General features: G+C 42.3%; 1 protein-coding gene across 1 annotated transcript in view; it reads right to left on the bottom strand.

Moving 5' to 3' along the window:
* Positions 1–1,914: 1,914 nt before the first annotated feature.
* The window catches only part of GCN1 (GCN1 activator of EIF2AK4), a 293,771-nt gene continuing 274,664 nt past the window's right edge, over positions 1,915–21,021 (bottom strand). The window contains exons 56-58 of the mRNA XM_053702061.1: positions 8,862–8,969; positions 2,465–2,683; positions 1,915–2,381 (exon numbers count right to left, since the gene is read on the bottom strand). Of these exons, the coding sequence (XP_053558036.1) occupies positions 2,256–2,381; positions 2,465–2,683; positions 8,862–8,969 (453 nt within the window). The 3' untranslated portion in view covers positions 1,915–2,255. The remainder of the gene's footprint in view (positions 2,382–2,464; positions 2,684–8,861; positions 8,970–21,021) is intronic.

The raw sequence follows: 21,021 nt of genomic DNA, 5'->3' as shown, positions 1-21,021 counted from the left end.
ATTAGAGGCGCGAAAATGAGGCTCTGTCTATGACTAGAAAAGGCCCCCAGTGAAAAAGGTGTCCAATACAGTGCCTGCCGTTTTTATTAAAACAATCCCCAAGATTTAACAACTATTAAAAGTAATAATCTGCCAAATATACTTAGTAAAGTAATCGTTTTAGCCCAGAAAAATGTCTACCAGTTTTTTAAGCCCTAATGAAGCCCTTTATTCTTTTACTTAAACTAAGAAAATGGCTTACCGGTTCCCATAGGGAAAATGACAGCTTCCAGCATTACCGAGTCTTGTTAGAAATGTGTCATACCTCAAGCAGCAAAAGTCTGCTCACTGTTTCCCCCAACTAAAGTTAATTCCTCTCAACAGTCCTGTGTGGAAACAGCCATCGATTTTAGTAACGGTTGCTAAAATCATTTTCCTCTTACAAACAGAAATCTTCATCTCTTTCCTGTTTCAGAGTAAATAGTACATACCAGCACTATTTTAAAATAACAAACTCTTGATTTAAGAATAAAAACTACATTTAAACACCAAAAAACTCTAAGCCATCTCCGTGGAGATGTTGCCTGTACAACGGCAAAGAGAATGACTGGGGAAGGCGGAGCCTAGGAGGGATCATGTGACCAGCTTTGCTGGGCTCTTTGCCATTTCCTGTTGGGGAAGAGAATATCCCACAAGTAAGGATGACGCCGTGGACCGGACACACCTATGTTGGAGAAACACTATATAGTAACAGTATGCATTGAAAACCGGATTGTGTCCAGAACTGGTTATTAAAACGTAACTTTTACTAATGATAGAATAAAATAAAAAAGGTTGGTAAATAGTACCAAATGTATAACATAAATATGTGAGACATACATTTAAAACTTAGATTAAGAAACAGATCAGGACTGTGTGTGTGAGACTTCAAAAACAGAATTACTTCCCTGGGTAATAGTTCAAATACACCATAACCCTCAGGGCTCAGAGAATACACGGATTGCTCTAAAGCTAATCTAAAAAGGGGATTGACCCCAACAACATTACCTAATCTGAGCAATACTGGTACCTAGAGCAGGAGAGGAAACGGTTTATAAATGACTGATTAAGGAAGGCAATTGCCACATCAATATAAGCTTAGAAAAGTCCCAGGTAAACACAAATTAGCAAGTCTCATGCACACAGACAATGCCTTCCTTAATCAGTCATTTATAAACCGTTTCCTCTCCTGATCTAGGTACCAGTATTGCTCAGATTAGGTAATGTTGTTGGGGTCAATCCCCTTTTTAGATTAGCTTTAGAGCAATCCGTGTATTCTCTGAGCCCTGAGGGTTACGGTGTATTTGAACTATTACCCAGGGAAGTAATTCTGTTTTTGAAGTCTCACACACACAGTCCTGATCTGTTTCTTAATCTAAGTTTTAAATGTATGTCTCACATATTTATGTTATACATTTGGTACTATTTACCAACCTTTTTTATTTTATTCTATCATTATTAAAAGTTACGTTTTAATAACCAGTTCTGGACACAATCCGGTTTTCAATGCATACTGTTACTATATAGTGTTTTGTGAGTGCTGGGTACTGTCAAACTTCTCTCTCTTTTTTTGTACCTAATATCCCACAAGTAAAGGATGAATCCGTGGACTCGTCGTACCTTATAGAAGAAAAGCTTAGATGCCTTCTTTTTCAAATAAAGATAGCAAGAGAATGAAGAAAATTTGATAATAGGAGTAAATTAGAAAGTTGCTTAAAATTGCATGCTCTATCTGAATCACAAAATAAAAAATGTGGGTTCCGTGTCCCATTAAGCGCAATATTTGGTCTCCTGAAGAAGTAATAAAGAACAGCGTTGGCATCTTTCTTTTATCACTAGGTCTACAACAACTGAACAGAGCATGTTTTTTGTGTAAACAGCAGCATATTACAGATGTTTGGAAGGTCTGTTTTTTATTAGAATGATTTGTGCAACTTGTAATTTATTAACCTGTTCTAGTTTAGTCTCTTGAAGAGTTATGTTCAGCAGTTTTTTTCCAGTATATTACATCTTACAATTTTTTTTTTAAACCAAAAAAAATCTTATCACGGAGTTGGATTTTGCTATACAGTACAGTATACTGGAAGGTCATTTTAATTAATTTTCTTAAATAAAAATTTGCATTGGGAACAAAACCTTTTTCTTGATATTCATGCACTACAACCATGAGTGCATTTTCAGAAATGAACATTTAATAGCTGTTCACAGAAGAAACATGAGTGCAGCAAAAGTCTTCATCACGTCAAGATAGTTTCATCAATCTGTTCACTGGAGTCAGGCTGTGTTGCAAGCTTCTTGAGCGACCTGCGATTGGTTTCATTGAGCATCTCTATACTAGCTGTATCCAATATCTTTATAACATCCTGCAAAGGAAACAAAGTGTGTTTAAGCACTGGCAATGCTAATCAACCACAAGATACTTTTATTTGCTATTCTGCGTACATACCTGAAATAGATCATTGCTTGCCCTCATTTTTAGGAGGTTGACAATGGCCTGTTCACTGTGTGCACGTACACTTGTATTTTTGTCTTTTGTATTATCTAAAAGCACTTTGAGGATTGGCTTAATAGTTTGTGGGTCCAAAGGAGGCAGGTGGTCTTTATTTGCCCACCAAATCATCTTCTCTGCTACCAGCTTGATGTCACTGGAAGGGTTTTGGAGACACTGAAGAAAAATATAATTATTAGCCAAAAGTAGCTAATTTATAAAAAACATAATTTATGCTTACCTGATAAATTCCTTTCTTCTGTTGTGTGATCAGTCCACGGGTCATCATTACTTCTGGGATATAACTCCTCCCCAACAGGAAATGCAAGAGGATTCACCCAGCAGAGCTGCATATAGCTCCTCCCCTCTACGTCAGTCCCAGTCATTCGACCAAGAATCAACGAGAAAGGAGTAACCAAGGGTGAAGTGGTGACTGGAGTATAATTTAAAAGATATTTACCTGCCTTAAAACAGGGCGGGCCGTGGACTGATCACACAACAGAAGAAAGGAATTTATCAGGTAAGCATAAATTATGTTTTCTTCTGTTATGTGTGATCAGTCCACGGGTCATCATTACTTCTGGGATACCAATACCAAAGCAAAAGTACACGGATGACGGGAGGGATAGGCAGGCTCATTATACAGAAGGAACCACTGCCTGAAGAACCTTTCTCCCAAAAATAGCCTCCGAAGAAGCAAAAGTGTCAAATTTGTAAAATTTGGAAAAAGTATGAAGCGAAGACCAAGTTGCAGCCTTGCAAATCTGTTCAACAGAGGCCTCATTCTTAAAGGCCCAAGTGGAAGCCACAGCTCTAGTGGAGTGAGCTGTAATTCTTTCAGGAGGCTGCTGTCCAGCAGTCTCATAGGCTAAACGTATTATGCTACGAAGCCAAAAAGAGAGAGAGGTAGCAGAAGCTTTTTGACCTCTCCTCTGTCCAGAGTAAACGACAAACAAGGAAGAAGTTTGGCGAAAATCTTTAGTTGCCTGCAAGTAGAACTTGAGGGCACGAACTACATCCAGATTGTGTAAAAGACGTTCCTTCTTTGAAGAAGGATTTGGACACAAGGATGGGACAACAATCTCTTGATTGATGTTCCTGTTAGTGACTACCTTAGGTAAGAACCCAGGTTTAGTACGCAGAACTACCTTGTCTGAGTGAAAAATCAGATAAGGGGAATCACAATGTAAGGCTGATAACTCAGAGACTCTTCGAGCCGAGGAAATAGCCATTAAAAACAGAACTTTCCAAGATAACATCTTTATATCAATGGAATGAAGGGGTTCAAACGGGAGACCCTGTAAAACGTTAAGAACTAAGTTTAAACTCCATGGTGGAGCAACAGCTTTAAACACAGGCTTGATCCTAGCTAAAGCCTGACAAAAGGACTGGACGTCTGGATTTTCTGACAGACGTCTGTGTAACAAGATGGACAGAGCTGAAATCTGTCCCTTTAATGAACTAGCTGATAAACCCTTTTCTAAACCTTCTTGTAGAAAAGACAATATCCTAGCGATCCTAACCTTACTCCAGGAGTAACCTTTGGATTCGCACCAGTATAGGTATTTCCGCCATATTTTATGGTAAATCCTTCTGGTAACAGGCTTCCTAGCCTGAATCAGGGTATCAATAACCGACTCAGAAAAACCACGTTTTGATAAAATCAAGCGTTGAATTTCCAAGCAGTCAGCTTCAGAGAAGTTAGATTTTGATGTTTGAATGGACCCTGTATCAGAAGGTCCTGTCTTAGAGGTAGAGACCAAGGCGGACAGGATGACATGTCCACTAGATCTGCATACCAAGTCCTGCGTGGCCAAGCAGGTGCTATTAGAATTACTGATGCTCTCTCCTGTTTGATTTTGGCAATCAATCGAGGAAGCAGCGGGAAGGGTGGAAACACATAAGCCATCCTGAAGTTCCAAGGTGCTGTCAAAGCATCTATCAGAACTGCTCCCGGATCCCTGGATCTGGACCCGTAGCGAGGAAGTTTGGCGTTCTGGCGAGACGCCATGAGATCTATCTCTGGTTTGCCCCAACGTCGAAGTATTTGGGCAAAGACCTCCGGATGAAGTTCCCACTCCCCCGGATGAAGAGTCTGGCGACTCAAGAAATCCGCCTCCCAGTTCTCCACTCCCGGGATGTGGATTGCTGACAGGTGGCAAGAGTGAGACTCTGCCCAGCGAATTATCTTTGATACTTCCATCATTGCTAGGGAGCTTCTTGTCCCTCCCTGATGGTTGATGTAAGCTACAGTCGTGATGTTGTCCGACTGAAACCTGATGAACCCCCGAGTTATTAACTGGGGCCAAGCCAGAAGGGCATTGAGAACTGCTCTCAATTCCAGAATGTTTATTGGAAGGAGACTCTCCTCCTGATTCCATAGTCCCTGAGCCTTCAGAGAATTCCAGACAGCGCCCCAACCTAGTAGGCTGGCGTCTGTTGTTACAATTGTCCAGTCTGGCCTGCTGAATGGCATCCCCCTGGACAGGTGTGGCCGATGAAGCCACCATAGAAGAGAATTTCTGGTCTCTTGATTCAGATTCAGAGTAGGGGACAAATCTGAGTAATCCCCATTCCACTGACTTAGCATGCATAATTGCAGCGGTCTGAGGTGTAGGCGTGCAAAAGGTACTATGTCCATTGCCGCTACCATTAAGCCGATCACCTCCATGCATTGAGCTACTGACGGGTGTTGAATGGAATGAAGGACGCGGCATGCATTTTGAAGTTTTGTTAACCTGTCTTCTGTCAGGTAAATCTTCATTTCTACAGAATCTATAAGAGTCCCCAAGAATGGAACTCTTGTGAGAGGAAAGAGAGAACTCTTCTTTTCGTTCACTTTCCATCCATGCGACCTTAGAAATGCCAGAACTAACTCTGTATGAGACTTGGCAGTTTGAAAGCTTGAAGCTTGTATTAGAATGTCGTCTAGGTACGGAGCTACCGAAATCCCTCGCGGTCTTAGTACCGCTAGAAGGGCACCCAGAACCTTTGTGAAGATTCTTGGAGCCGTAGCCAATCCGAATGGAAGAGCTACAAACTGGTAGTGCCTGTCTAAGAAGGCAAACCTTAGATACCGGTGATGATCTTTGTGGATCGGTATGTGAAGGTAAGCATCCTTTAAATCCACTGTGGTCATGTACTGACCCTCTTGGATCATGGGTAAGATTGTCCGAATAGTTTCCATTTTGAACGATGGAACTCTTAGGAATTTGTTTAGAGTCTTTAAATCTAAGATTGGCCTGAAAATTCCCTCTTTTTTGGGAACCACAAACAGGTTTGAGTAGAACCCTTGTCCTTGTTCCGACCACGGAACCGGATGGATCACTCCCATTGTTAACAGATCTTGTACGCAGCGTAGAAACGCTTCTTTCTTTATCTGGTTTGTTGACAACCTTGACAGATGAAATCTCCCTCTTGGGGGAGATAATTTGAAGTCTAGAAGGTATCCCTGAGATATGATCTCTAGTGCCCAGGGGTCCTGAACATCTCTTGCCCAGGCCTGGGCGAAGAGAGAGAGCCTGCCCCCTACTAGATCCGGTCCCGGATCGGGGGCTCTCGGTTCATGCTGTCTTTGGGGCAGCAGCAGGTTTCCTGGCCTGCTTGCTTTTGTTCCAGGACTGGTTAGGCTTCCAGCCTTGCCTGTAACGAGCAACAGCTCCTTCCTGTTTTGGTGCAGTGGAGGTTGATGCTGCTCCTGTCTTGAAATTCCGAAAGGGACGAAAATTAGACTGTCTAGCCTTAGCTTTGGCCTTGTCTTGAGGTAGGGCGTGGCCCTTACCTCCCGTAATGTCAGCGATAATTTCTTTCAAACCGGGCCCGAATAAGGACTGCCCCTTGAAAGGTATATTAAGTAATTTGGACTTAGAAGTAACATCAGCTGACCAGGATTTTAGCCACAGTGCCCTGCGTGCCTGTATGGCGAATCCTGAGTTCTTAGCCGTAAGTTTGGTTAAATGTACTACGGCCTCCGAAATGAAAGAATTAGCTAGTTTAAGGACTCTAAGCCTGTCCGTAATGTCGTCTAGCGTAGAGGAACTAAGGTTCTCTTCAAGCGACTCAATCCAAAATGCTGCCGCAGCCGTAATCGGCGCGATACATGCAAGGGGTTGTAATATCAAACCTTGTTGAACAAACATTTTCTTAAGGTAACCCTCTAATTTTTTATCCATTGGATCTGAGAAAGCACAGCTATCCTCCACCGGGATAGTGGTACGCTTAGCTAAAGTAGAAACTGCTCCCTCCACCTTGGGGACCGTTTGCCATAAGTCCCGAGTGGTGGCGTCTATTGGAAACATCTTTCTAAATATTGGAGGGGGTGAGAACGGCACACCGGGTCTATCCCACTCCTTAGTAACAATTTCAGTTAGTCTCTTAGGTATAGGAAAAACGTCAGTACTCGCCGGTACCGCAAAGTATTTATCCAACCTACACAGTTTCTCTGGTATTGCAACAGTGTTACAATCGTTGAGAGCTGCTAAGACCTCCCCTAGTAGTACACGGAGGTTCTCCAATTTAAATTTAAAATTTGAAATATCTGAGTCCAATCTGTTTGGATCAGAACCGTCACCCACAGAATGAAGCTCTCCGTCCTCATGCTCTGCGAGCTGTGACGCAGTATCAGACATGGCCCTAGCATTGTCAGCGCACTCTGTTCTCACCCCAGAGTGATCACGCTTGCCTCTTAGTTCAGGTAATTTAGACAAAACTTCAGTCATAACAGTAGCCATATCTTGTAATGTTATCTGTAATGGCCGCCCAGATGTACTAGGCGCCAAAATATCACGCACCTCCCGGGCGGGAGATGCAGGTACTGTCGCGTGAGGCGAGTTAGTCGGCATAACTCTCCCCTCGCTGTTTGGTGAAATTTGTTCACATTGTACAGATTGACTTTTATTTAAAGTAGCATCAATACAGTTAGTACATAAATTTCTATTGGGCTCCACCTTGGCATTGGAACAAATGACACAGATATCTTCCTCTGAGTCAGACATGTTTAACACACTAGCAAAAAAACTTACAACTTGGTTATAATCTTTTTTAGCAAAAAAACGCACTGTGCCTCAAAGAGGTACTAACGATTAAATGACAGTTGAAATAATGAACTGAAAAACAGTTATTGCATCAAACTTTAAAACAACACAACTTTTAGCAAAGGTTTGTTCCCATTAGTAAAAAACAACACTAATTAAATTTGTACATAAGAAAACAAAACAACGTTTTTTATACACAGTCACTATAAGAATTCTCACAGCTCTGCTGAGAGAATTTACCTCCCTTCAAAGAAGTTTGAAGACCCCTGAGATCTGTCAGAGATGAACCGGATCATGCAGGAAATATAAAAGTAGCTGACTGGAATTTTTTGATGCGTAGCAAAGAGCGCCAAAAACGGCCCCTCCCTCTCCCACACAGCAGTGAAGAGAAACGAAACTGTCACAATTAAAGCAAAAAACTGCCAAGTGGAAAATAATGCCCAAATATTTATTCACACAGTACCTCAGCAATGTAAACGATTCTACATTCCAGCAAAAACGTTTAACATGAGAATAGTTATTAAAAGGATTAGTGACCTTTAACACAGTAGTTCCGGTGAAATACCATCCCCAGAATACTGAAGTGTATACATACATGTCATTTTAACGGTATGGCAGGCTTTTCTCATCAATTCCATTCAGAAAATAAAAACTGCCACATACCTCAATGCAGATTCATCTGCCCGCTGTCCCCTGATCTGAAGCCTTTACCTCCCTCAGATGGTCGAGAACAGCAATATGATCTTAACGACTCCGGTTAAAATCATAGTAAAAAATCTCTGTCAGATTCTTCCTCAAACTCTGCCAGAGAAGTAATAACACGCTCCGGTGCTATTTTAAAATAACAAACTTTTGATTGAAGTCATAAAAACTAAGTATAATCACCATAGTCCTCTCACACATCCTATCTAGTCGTTGGGTGCAAGAGAATGACTGGGACTGACGTAGAGGGGAGGAGCTATATGCAGCTCTGCTGGGTGAATCCTCTTGCATTTCCTGTTGGGGAGGAGTTATATCCCAGAAGTAATGATGACCCGTGGACTGATCACACATAACAGAAGAAATACATTTTATAAAATAAAACTATGATGCTGTACCAGTGCTCTTCCATCATATGTCTTTTTTTGGACATTATAAATATAATAGTAATTTTTTTATTTTTTTTTAATTAAAAGATATTTATTTTGCAATGTATACATTTGCCATCTCCTAAATTTAAAATTATGTTATATAAAAAAAAGTATATTTACAATCTTAAAGGGCAACAAAATTATTTTGTGAAGAAAACTAAAAGTGCAATTGAAAAGAAGTTTCACACCAACCTTTAGAAAAAGGGGTACCAGTTTTGGAGGTAAGTTCCCACCTTCTGATTCAATGTAATGTTTCATTAGGAATCCCATTCCTCTTATTCCACTTACTGCTATAGGAATCTAAAAAAATAATTTAATATAAAGGTCAAATGTGCACAGTATGACAAATTGTTGCTTTAGCAAACTATTTTTATTCCCCAATTTGTTGAATATTCAGACTAATTTAAATGGTAATATAAAATAAATAACCCCCTGAACCTCTACATCTAAGTCATTCTTAACTTTATACATTATGACATCACTAAATATCAAGCTTTAATACTATATTGTATCTGTATACATATATTTTGTTGCGTCTTACAAAAACCTCAATAGAAGATTGTTAAACAGAAAAAATAAATATCCCCAAGCACATACAGCTAAATGCAGTTAATTGAACTCTCATCTTTCAATATTTAAAATGATTTTCTGTTTACCATTAAAGGGACAGTATACACTCATTTTCATATAACTCCATGTAATAGACACCTCTATAAAGAATAAGATGCACAGATACTGATATAAAAATCCAGTATAAAACTGTTTAAAAACTTACTTAGAAGCTCTAAGTTTAGCTCTGTTGAAAAGGCAGCCAGAAAGCCCACTGCAAGTGGCAAATAAGACACTCCCCCCTCCCCCACCCTTTACATATTAAAAGACCCTTTACACAAACAGGAGCAATCTAGAGAAGGTAGCCGACGGTATTCACATAAAACTTTGGGGCTTGGTTAGGAGTCTGAAAATCAGAGCAATGTTATTTAAAAATAAGGAAAACTATACATGTTTTTTAAAATAAAAAAAATAAAAAACTTTATGGGCTAAACAAACATTTTCTTAAGGTAACCTTCTAATTTTTTATCCATTGGATCTGAAAAAGCACAACTATCCTCCACCGGGATAGTGGTACGCTTAGCTAAAGTAGAAACTGCTCCCTCCACCTTAGGGACCGTCTGCCATAAGTCTCGTGTGGTGGCGTCTATAGGAAACATTTTCCTAAATATGGGAGGAGGGGAAAAAGGCACACAGGGTCTATCCCACTCTTTGCTAATAATCTCTGTAAGCCTTTTAGGTATAGGAAACATGTCAGTACACACCGGTACCACATAGTATCTATCCAACCTACATAATTTTTCTGGAATTGCAACCGTGTTACAATCATTCAGAGCCGCTAATACCTCCCCTAGCAATATGCGGAGGTTCTCAAGCTTAAATTTAAAATTAGAAATCTCTGAATCCAGTCTCCCTGGATCAGATCCGTCACCCACAGAATGAAGCTCTCCGTCTTCATGTTCTGCAAATTGTGACGCAGTATCGGACATGGCTCTCACATCATCAGCGCGCTCTGTCCTTAACCCAGAGCTATCACGCTTGCCTCTTAATTCTGGCAATTTAGATAATACTTCTGTCATAACAGTAGCCATGTCTTGCAAAGTGATTTGTAAGGGCCTCCCTGATGTACTTGGCGCCACAAAATCACGCACCTCCTGAGCGGGAGGCGAAGGTACTGACACGTGAGGAGAGTTAGTCGGCATAACTTACCCCTCGTTGTCTGGTGATAATTTCTTTACATGTAAAGACTGACTTTTATTTAAAGTTACATCAATGCATTTAGTACACATCTTTCTATGGGGCTCCACATTGGCCTTCATACATAGTGAACAAACAGATTCATCTGTGTCAGACATGTTTAAACAGACTAGCAATGAGACTAGCAAGCTTGGAAAATACTTTTCAAATAAATTTACAAGCAATATAAAAAAACGCTACTGTGCCTTTAAGAAGCACAAAAAGCGGTCACAGTTGAAATAACAATGAACCAAATTAGTTATAGCAACCAAATTTTCACAGTAAATGTATTAAGTTAGCAAAGGATTGCACCCACCAGCAAATGGATGATTAACCCCTTAATACCCAAAAACGGATAACAATTTAATAATTAACGTTTTTATCACAGTCAAACACACTGTCACAGGTCTGCTGTGACTGATTACCTCCCTCAAAATGAATTTTGAAGACCCCTGAGCTCTCTAGAGACGTCCTGGATCATGGAGGATGAAGTAGGAAGATTGTGACTGAATTTTTACTACGCAAAAAAGCGCTAAAATAGGCCCCTCCCACTCATATTACAACAGTGGGGAAGCTCAGTTAACTGTTTCTATGCAGAAACAAAAGTTAGCCATGTGGTAAAAATCATGCCCCAATAAGTCTTATCACCAAGTACCTCACAAAAAACGATTAACATGCCAGAAAACGTTTTGAACATACATTTTAAAAGTTATGAAGTGTTATTAATAAGCCTGCTACCAGTCGCTTTTACTGCAGTTAAGGCTCATACATTACTTCAGTATTAACAGTATTTTCTGAGTCAAATTCCATTCCCTAGAAAAATACTTCAGTGTACACACACTCATCAGCCTAATACCAGTCGCTACCACTGCATTTAAGGCTGAACTTACATTACATTGGTATCAGCAGTATTTTCTCAGTCAATTCCATTGCTTAGAAAAATAATTTACTGCACATACCTCGTTTGCAGGGGGGCCCTGCATGCTATTCCCTTTTTCTGAAGTTACCTCACTCCTCAGAATGTGCGAGAACAGCCAGTGGATCTTAGTTACGTCTGCTAAGATCATAGAAAACGCAGGCAGATTCTTCTTCTAATGCTGCCTGAGAAACAAACAGCACACTCCGGTGCCATTTAAAATAACAAACTTTTGATTGAAGAAATAAACTAAGTTTAAAAACACCACAGACCTCTCACAACGACCTATCTTTAGTTAGGTTGCAAGAGAATGACTGGATGTGACATGTGAGGGGAGGAGGTATATGGCAGCTCTGCTTGGGTGATCCTCTTGCAACTTCCTGTTGGGGAAGAGATATAATCCCATAAGTAATGGATGACCCGTGGACTGACTACACTTAACAAGAGAAAACAGAATTTATGCTTACCTGATAAATTTCTCTCTCTTGATGTATCGAGTCCACAGATTCATCCATACTTGTGGGATATTCTCCTTCCTAACAGGAAGTGGCAAAGAGAGCACCCACAGCAGAGCTGTCTATATAGCTCCTCCCTTAGCTCCACCCCCCAGTCATTCGACCGAAGGCTAGGAAGAAAAAGGAGAAACTATAGGGTGCATAGGTGACTGAAGTTTTATAAATAAAAATATACTACCTGTCGTAAACATGGACGTGGACTTTATACATCGCAAGAGAAAGAAATTTATCAGGTAAGCATAAATTCTGTTTTCTCTTGCAAGATGTATTGAGTCCATGGATTCATCCATACTTGTGGGATACCAATACCAAAGCTTTAGGACACGGATGAAGGGAGGGACAAGACAGGTACCTTAAACGGAAGGCACCACTGCTTGTAGAACCTTTCTCCCAAAAATAGCCTCCGAAGAAGCAAAAGTATCGAATTTGCAAAATTTGGAAAAAGTATGAAGCGAAGACCAAGTCGCCGCCTTACAAATCTGTTCAACAGAAGCCTCATTTTTAAAAGCCGATGTGGAAGCCACTGCTCTAGTAGAATGAGCAGTAATCCTTTCAGGAGGCTGCTGGCCAGCAGTCTCATAAGCCAAATGGATGATGCTTTTCAGCCAAAAAGAAAGAGAGAGGTAGCCGTAGCCTTTTGGCCTCTCCGCTTACCCGAATAAACGACAAACAATGAAGATGTTTGACGGAAATCTTTGGTTGCTTGTAAGTAGAACTTTAAAGCACGAACCACATCAAGATTGTGCAACAGACGTTCCTTCTTTGAAGAAGGATTAGGACATAGCGAAGGAACAACAATTTCCTGATTGATATTCCTATTAGAAACAACCTTAGGAAGGAATCCAGGTTTGGTATGCAAAATCACCTTATCTGGATGGAAAACAAGATAAGGTGAGTCACACTGTAAAGCAGATAACTCAGAAACTCTTAGAGCCGACGAGATAGCTACTAAAAACAGAACTTTCCAAGATAGAAGCTTAATATCTATGGAATGCATAGGTTCAAACGGAACCCCTTGAAGAACTTTAAGAACTAAGTTTAGGCTCCATGGCGGAGCAACAGGTTTGAATACAGGCTTGATTCTGACTAAAGCCTGACTAAACGCTTGAACATCTGGGACATCTGCCAGATGCTTGTGTAAAAGAATAGACAAAGCAGAAATCTGTCCTTTTAAGGAGCTAGCTGATAACCCCTTCTCCAATCCTTCTTGGAGAAACGACAATATTCTAGGAATCCTAATCTTACTCCATGAGTAACCCTTGGATTCACACCAATAAAGATATTTGCGCCAAACCTTATGATAGATTTTCCTGGTGACAGGCTTTCTAGCTTGAATCAGGGTATCAATGACCGACTCAGAGAAACCACGCTTTGATAAAATCAGGCGTTCAATCTCCAAGAAGTCAGACGCAGAGAAATTAGATTTGGATGCTTGAAAGGACCTTGGATTAGAAGGTCCTGCCTCATTGGCAGAGTCCACGGTGGAACAGATGACATGTCAACTAGGTCTGCATACCAAGTCCTGCGTGGCCACGCAGGTGCTATCAGAATCACCAAAGCTCTCTCCTGCTTGATTCTGGCAACCAGACGTGGGAGGAGAGGAAACAGTGGAAATACATAGGCCAGATTGAAGGATCAGGGCACTGCTATAGCATCTATCAGTACCGCCTGGGGATTCCGGGACCTGGACCCTTAACAAGGAAGCTTGGCGTTCTGACGGGACGCCATCAGATCCAATTCTGGTGTGCCCCATAGCTGAGTCAGCTGGGCAAATACTTCCGGATGGAGCTCCCACTCCCCGGATGAAAATTCCGACGACTTAGGAAATCCGCCTCCCAGTTCTCAACCCCTGGGATATGGATTGCTGAAAGATGGCAAGAGTGAGTCTCCGCCCATCGGATTATTTTGTTTACTTCCATCATCGCTAGAGGACTCCAAGTTCCTCCTTGGTGATTGATATAAGCTACAGTCGTGATGTTGTCCGACTGAAATCTGATGAATTTGGCCGCAGCTAGTTGAGGCCATGCCTGAAGTGCATTGAATATCGCTCTCAGTTCTAGAATGTTTATCGGGAGGAGAGTTTCCTCTCGAGACCATAAGCCCTGTTCTTTCAGGGAGTTCCAGACTGCACCCCAGCCTAGCAGGCTGGCATCTGTCGTTACAATGATCCACTCTGGCCTGCGGGAACACATTCCCTGAGCCAACCACCAGAGAAGAGAATCTCTGGTCTCCTGATCCAGATGTATTTGCGGAGATAAATCTGCATAATCCCCATTCCACTGTTTGAGCATGCATAGTTGCAGTGGTCTGAGGTGTAGGCGGGCAAAAGGAACTATGTCCATTGCCGCTACCATGAGTCCGATTACCTCCATACACTGAGCCACTGATGGCCGAGGAATTGAATGAAGAGCTCGGCAAGTGGTTAAGAGTTTTGATTTTCTGACCTCTGTCAGAAATATTTTCATTTCTATCGTGTCTATCAGAGTCCCTAGGAAGGAAACTCTTGTGAGAGGGAAGAGAGAACTCTTTTTTTATGTTCACATTCCACCCGTGAGATCTCAGAAAAGCCAACACGATGTCCGTGTGAGACTTGGTTAACTGGAAAGTCGACGCCTGAATTAAGATGTCGTCTAGATAAGGTGCCACTGCTATGCCCCGTGGTCTTAAAACCGCCAAAAGGGACCCTAGCACCTTTGTAAAAATCCTGGGAGCCGTGGCCAACCCGAAGGGAAGGGCCACAAACTGGTAATGCCTGTCCATAAAGGCGAATCTGAGGAATTGATGATGATCTCTGTGAATAGGGATGTGTAGATACGCATCCTTTAAGTCCACGGTAGTCATATACTGACCCTCCTGGATCAGAGGTAGAATAGTCAGAATAGTCTCCATCTTGAATGATGGTACTCTGAGGAATTTGTTTAGAATTTTGAGATCCAAGATTGGTCTGAAAGTTCCCTCTTTTTTGGGAACCACAAACAGGTTTGAGTAAAAACCTAGCCCTTGTTCCGCTTTTGGAACTGGGCGGATCACTCCCATGGTATGTAGGTCTTCTACACAGCGTAAGAACGCCTCTCTCTTTGTCTGGTTTGCAGACAATTGAGAAACGTGAAATCTCCCCCTTGGGGGGGAGTCTTTGAAGTCCAGAAGATATCCCTGGGACACAATTTCTAACGCCCAGGAATCGTGAACATCTCTTGCCCAAGCCTGAGCGAAGAGAGAGAGAGTCTGTTCCCTACTAGATCCGGGCCCAGATCGGGGGCTACCCCTTCATGTTGTCTTGGAGGCAGCAGCAGGCTTCTTGGCCTGTTTACCCTTGTTCCAAGCCTGGTTAGGTTTCCAGACTGATTTGGATTGGGCAAAATTCCCCTCTTGCTTTGCAGTAGGGGAAGCTGAAGCGGGACCACCCTTGAAGTTCCGAAAGGAACGAAAATTATTTTGGTTGGTCCTCATTTTATTTGTTTTATCCTGAGGGAGGGCGTGGCCTTTCCCTCCAGTGATGTCTGAAATAATCTCCTTCAATTCAGGCTTGAATAGGGTCTTTCCTTTGAAAGGGATGTTCAAAAGTTTTGATTTTGATGCCATCAGCAGACCAGGACTTAAGCCATAACGCAATGCGTGCTAAAATGGCAAAACCTGAATTCTTTGCCGCTAATTTAGCCAGTTGGAAAGCGGCATCTGTAATGAAAGAATTAGCCAACTTAAGGGCCTTCATTCTATCCATAATATCCTCTAATGGAGTCTCCATCTGAAGAGCCTCTTCTAGAGCCTCGAACCAGACAGCAGCTGCAGTAGTTACAGGAACAATGCACGCAATAGGTTGGAGAAGAAAACCTTGCTGAACAAAAATTTTCTTTAGGAGACCCTCTAATTTTTTATCCATAGGATCTTTGAAAGCACAACTGTCTTCGATAGGTATAGTTGTACGTTTAGTGAGAGAAAAAACAGCTCCCTCCAACTTAGGAATCGTCTGCCACGAGTCCCGCATGGTGTCAGATATGGGAAACATTTTCTTAAAAAACAGGAGAGTGAGTGAACGGTATACCTGGTCTATCCCACTCCTTAGCAACAATATTCACAATCCTTTTAGGGACTGGAAAAACATCAGTGTAAACAGGAACCTCTAAGTATTTGTCCATTTTACACAATTTCTCTGGGACCACTATAGGGTCACAATCATCGCTAATACCTCCTTGAGCAACAAGCGGAGGTGCTCAAGCTTAAATTTAAAGGCCGTCATATCAGAATCTGTCTGAGGGAGCGTCTTTCCTGAATCAGAAATCTCTCCCTCAGATAGCAAATCCCTTACCCCTACACTTCAGAACATTGTGAGGGTATATCGGATACGGCTACTAAAGCATCAGAAGGCTCAGCAGTTCTTCTTAACCCAGAGTTGTCACGCTTTCCTTGTAAAGCAGGCAGTTTAGATAAAACCGCTGTGAGGGTTGTATTCATAACTGTGGCCATGTCTTGTAAAGTAAATGAAGTTGACGCACTAGAGGTACTTGGCGTCACTTGTGCGGGCGTTACTGGTTGTGACACTTGGGGAGAGCTAGATGGCAAACCCTTAATTCCTTCTGTCTGAGAATCATCTATTGCTATATTTTTAAGTGCTATAATATGCTCTTTATAATTTATAGACATATCAGTGCAAGTGGGACACATTCTAAGAGGTGGTTCCACAATGGCTTCTAAACACATTGAACAAGGATTTTCCTTGGTGTCAGACATGTTAAACAGGCTAGTAATGAAACAAGCAAGTAAATAATACTTAGAAAAAAACGGTACTGTGCCTTTAAGAGAAAAAAAGATGCACAAACTCTGCAAAACAGTGTAAAAACAAAATGTATGCTTACCTGATAAATTTATTTCTCTTGTGGTGTATCCAGTCCACGGATTCATCCATTACTTGTGGGATATTCTCCTTCCCAACAGGAAGCTGCAAGAGGATCACCCACAGCAGAGCTGTCTATATAGCTCCTCCCCTAACTGCTACCTCCCAGTCATTCGACCGAAGACAAGCAAGAGAAAGGAGAAACTATAGGGTGCAGTGGTGACTGTAGTTTAAAAATGAAAAAACACCTGCCTTAAAATGATAGGGCGGGCCGTGGACTGGATACATCACAAGAGAAATAAATTTATCAGGTAAGCATAAATTTTGTTTTCTCTTGTAAGGTGTATCCAGTCCACGGATTCATCCATTACTTGTGGGATACCAATACCAAAGCTATAGGACACGGATGAAGGGAGGGACAAGGCAGGCGCTTAAACGGAAGGAACCACTGCCTGTAAGACCTTTCTCCCAAAAATAGCCTCCGAAGAAGCAAAAGTATCAAATTTGTAGAATTTAGAAAAAGTATGAAGCGAAGACCAAGTCGCCGCCTACAAATCTGTTCAACAGAAGCCTCATTTTTAAAGGTCCATGTGGAAGCCACCGCTCTAGTGGAATGAGCTGTAATTCTTACAGGAGGCTGCTGGCCAGCAGTCTCATAAGCTAAGCGGATTATACTTCTTAACCAAAAAGAAAGAGAAGTTGCTGAAGCCTTTTGGCCTTTCCTCTGTCCATAGTAGACAACAAACAAAGCAGATGTTTGACGAAAATCTTTAGTAGCTTGTAAATAAAACTTTAAAGCACGAACCACATCAAGATTGTGTAATAGACGTTCCTTCTTTGAAGAAGGATTAGGACACAGTGACGGAACAACAATCTCTTGATTGATATTCTTATTGGATACCACCTTAGGAAGAAACCCAGGTTTGGTACGCAAAACTACCTTATCTGCATGGAAGATGAGATAAGGGGAATCACACTGCAAGGCAGATAACTCTGAAACTCTTCGAGCCGAAGAGATAGCTACCAAGAACAGAACTTTCTAAGATAAAAGCTTGATATCTATGGAATGCAGAGGTTCAAACGGAACCCCTTGAAGAACTTTAAGAACTAAATTTAAACTCCATGGCGGAGCAACAGGTTTAAACACAGGCTTGATTCTAACTAAAGCTTGACAAAACGCCTGAACGTCTGGAACATCCGCCAGACGCTTGTGCAAAAGAATAGACAGAGCAGAAATCTGTCCCTTTAAGGAACTAGCTGACAATCCCTTCTCCAATCCTTCTTGGAGAAAAGACAATATCCTGTGAATCCTGACTTTACTCCATGAGTAACCCTTGGATTCACACCAATGAAGATATTTACACCATATCTTATGATAGATTTTCCTGGTGACAGGCTTTCGAGCCTGAATTAAGGTATCAATGACCGACTCGGAAAAACCACGTTTTGACAAAATCAAGCGTTCAATCTCCAAGCAGTCAGACGCAGAGAAATTAGATTTGGATGTTTGAAGGGACCTTGAAGTAGAAGGTCCTGCCTTAGCGGCAGAGTCCAAGGTGGAAAGGATGACATGTCCACCAGATCTGCGTACCAAGTCCTGCGTGGCATATCAAAATCACAGAAGCTCTCTCCTGCTTGATCTTGGCAATCAGACGAGGGAGCAGAGGAAACGGTGGAAACATATAAGCTAGGTTGAAAGACCAAGGCGCTGCTAGAGCATCCATCAGCGCTGCCTTGGGATCCCTGGACCTGAACCCGTAACAAGGAAGCTTGGCGTTCTGAGGAGACGCCATGAGATCCAGTTCTGGTTTGCCCCAAAGTTGAATCAACTGTGCAAACACCTCCGGATGGAGTTCCCACTCCCCCGGATGAAAAGTCTGTCGACTTAGAAAATCCGCCTCCCAGTTCTCTACTCCTGGGATATGGATAGCTGATAGATGGCAAGAGTGAACCTCTGCCCATAGAATTATTTTTGAAACCTCCAACATTGCTAGGGAACTCCTTGTTCCCCCTTGATGGTTGATGTAAGCTACAGTCGTGATGTTGTCCGACTGAAATCTGATGAACTTGACCGCAGCTAGCTGAGGCCAAGCCTGAAGAGCATTGAATATCGCTCTTAGTTCCAGAATGTTTATCAGAAGGAGTGTCTGCTCCTGAGTCCACAAGCCCTGAGCCTTCAGGGAGTTCCAGACTGCAACCCAGCCCAGAAGGCTGGCATCTGTCGTTACTATTGTCCAATCTGGCCTGCGGAAGGTCATACCCTTGGACAGGTGGACCCGAGATAACCACCAGAGAAGAGAATCCCTGGTCTCTTGATCCAGATTTAGTAGAGGGGACAAATCTGTGTAATCCCCATTCCACTGACTGAGCATGCAGAGTTGCAGCGGTCTGAGATGTAGGCGGGCAAACGGCACTATGTCCATTGCCGCTACCATTAAGCCGATTACTTCCATACACGGAGCCACTGAAGGGCGAGAAGTAGAATAAAGAACAAGGCAGGAATTTAGAAGTTTTGACAACCTGGCCTCTGTCAGGTAAATCTTCATTTCTACAGAATCTATCAGAGTTCCTAGGAAGGAAACTCTTGTGAGAGGGGATAGAGAACTTTTTTCTTCGTTCACTTTCCACCCATGCGACCTCAGAAATGCCAGAACAATGTCCGTGTGAGACCTGGCAACTTGAAAAGTCGACTCCTGTATCAGAATGTCGTCTGAGTAAGGGGCTACTGCTATAGCCCGCGGCCTTAGGACCGCTAGAAGGGACCCTAGAACCTTTGTAAAGATTCTTGGTGCCGTGTCCAACCCGAAGGGAAGAGCCACAAACTGGAAGTGCCTGTATTGACCCTCCTGGATCATAGGAAGGATGGTTCAAATAGTCTCCATCTTGAAGGATGGACTCTGAGACATTTGTTTAAGATCTTGAGATCAAAGATTGGTCTGAATGTTCCCTCTTTCTTGGGAACAACAAACAGATTTGAATAAAAGCCCTGTCCCTGTTCCTCCTGCGGAACTGGGTGGATCACTCCCATAACTAGGAGGTCTTGAACACAATGTAAGAATGCTTCTCTCTTTATCTGGTTTGCAGATAAAAGTGAGAGATGAAATCTCCCTTTTGGGGGAGAGGTTTTGAATTCCAGCCTTGGACACAATTTCCAATGCCCAGGGATCCTGGACATCTCTTGCCCAAGCCTGGGCGAAGAGAGAGAGTCTGCCCCCTACTAGATCCGTTTCCGGATCGTGGGCTGCTCCTTCATGCTGTCTTAGAGGCAGCAGCAGGCTTCTTGGCCTGTTTCCCCTTGTTCCAAGCCTGGTTAGGTCTCCAGACCGGCTTAGACTGGGAAAAAGTTCCCTCTTGTTTTGTGTTAGAGGAAGTTGAAGCTGCGCCACTCTTGAAGTTTCGAAAGGGCCGAAAACTAGACTGTTTGGTCCTTAATTTGTTGGACCTGTCTTGAGGAAGGGCGTGACCTTTTCCTCCAGTGATGTCAGAAATGATCTCCTTCAGTCCAGGCCCGAATAGGATCTGTCCTTTGAAGGGAATGTTGAGAAGTTTAGACTTTGAAGTCACGTCAGCTGACCAGGATTTAAGCCATAGCGCCCTACGCGCCTGAATAGCAAAACCTGAATTTTTAGCCGTTAGCTTGGTTAAATGAACAACGGCGTCAGAAACAAATGCATTGGCTAGCTTAAGGGCCCTAAGCTTGTCAATAATATCTTCCAACGGGGTTTCAACCTGTAGAGCCTCCTCTAGGGACTGAAACCAGAAAGCCGCGGCAGCAGTGACTGGGGCAATGCATGCAAGAGGCTGGAGAATAAAACCTTGTTGAATAAAAATTCTCTTAAGGTAACCCTCAAATTTTTCATCCATTGGATCTAGAAAAGCACAACTGTTCTCGACAGGGATAGTGGTACGCTTAGCTAGAGTAGAAACTGCTCCCTCCACCTTAGGGACCGTCTGCTATAAGTCCCGTGTAGCGGCGTCTATAGGAAACATCTTTTTAAAAACAGGAGGGGGAGAGAACGGTACACCTGGTCTATCCCATTCCTTAGTAATAATTTCAGAAAACCTTTTAGGGATTGGAAAAACATCAGTGTAAGTAGGTACTGCATAGTATTTATCCAATCTACATAATTTCTCTGGGACTACAATAGTGTCACAGTCGTCCAGAGTTGCTAAAACCTCCCTGAGCAATACGCGGAGGTGTTCAAGCTTAAATTTAAATGTAGACATATCAGAATCAGATTGAAGTATCTTCCCTGAATCAGAAAAATCACCCACAGATTGAAGCTCCCCTGCTTCAGCTTCATT

Source organism: Bombina bombina, chromosome 2 (assembly GCF_027579735.1).
Source record: "Bombina bombina isolate aBomBom1 chromosome 2, aBomBom1.pri, whole genome shotgun sequence".
Taxonomy (NCBI): Eukaryota; Metazoa; Chordata; class Amphibia; order Anura; family Bombinatoridae; genus Bombina; species Bombina bombina.
The sequence above is the reverse complement of the archived record's forward strand: the minus strand, read 5'-3'. Positions and strand labels throughout refer to the sequence as shown.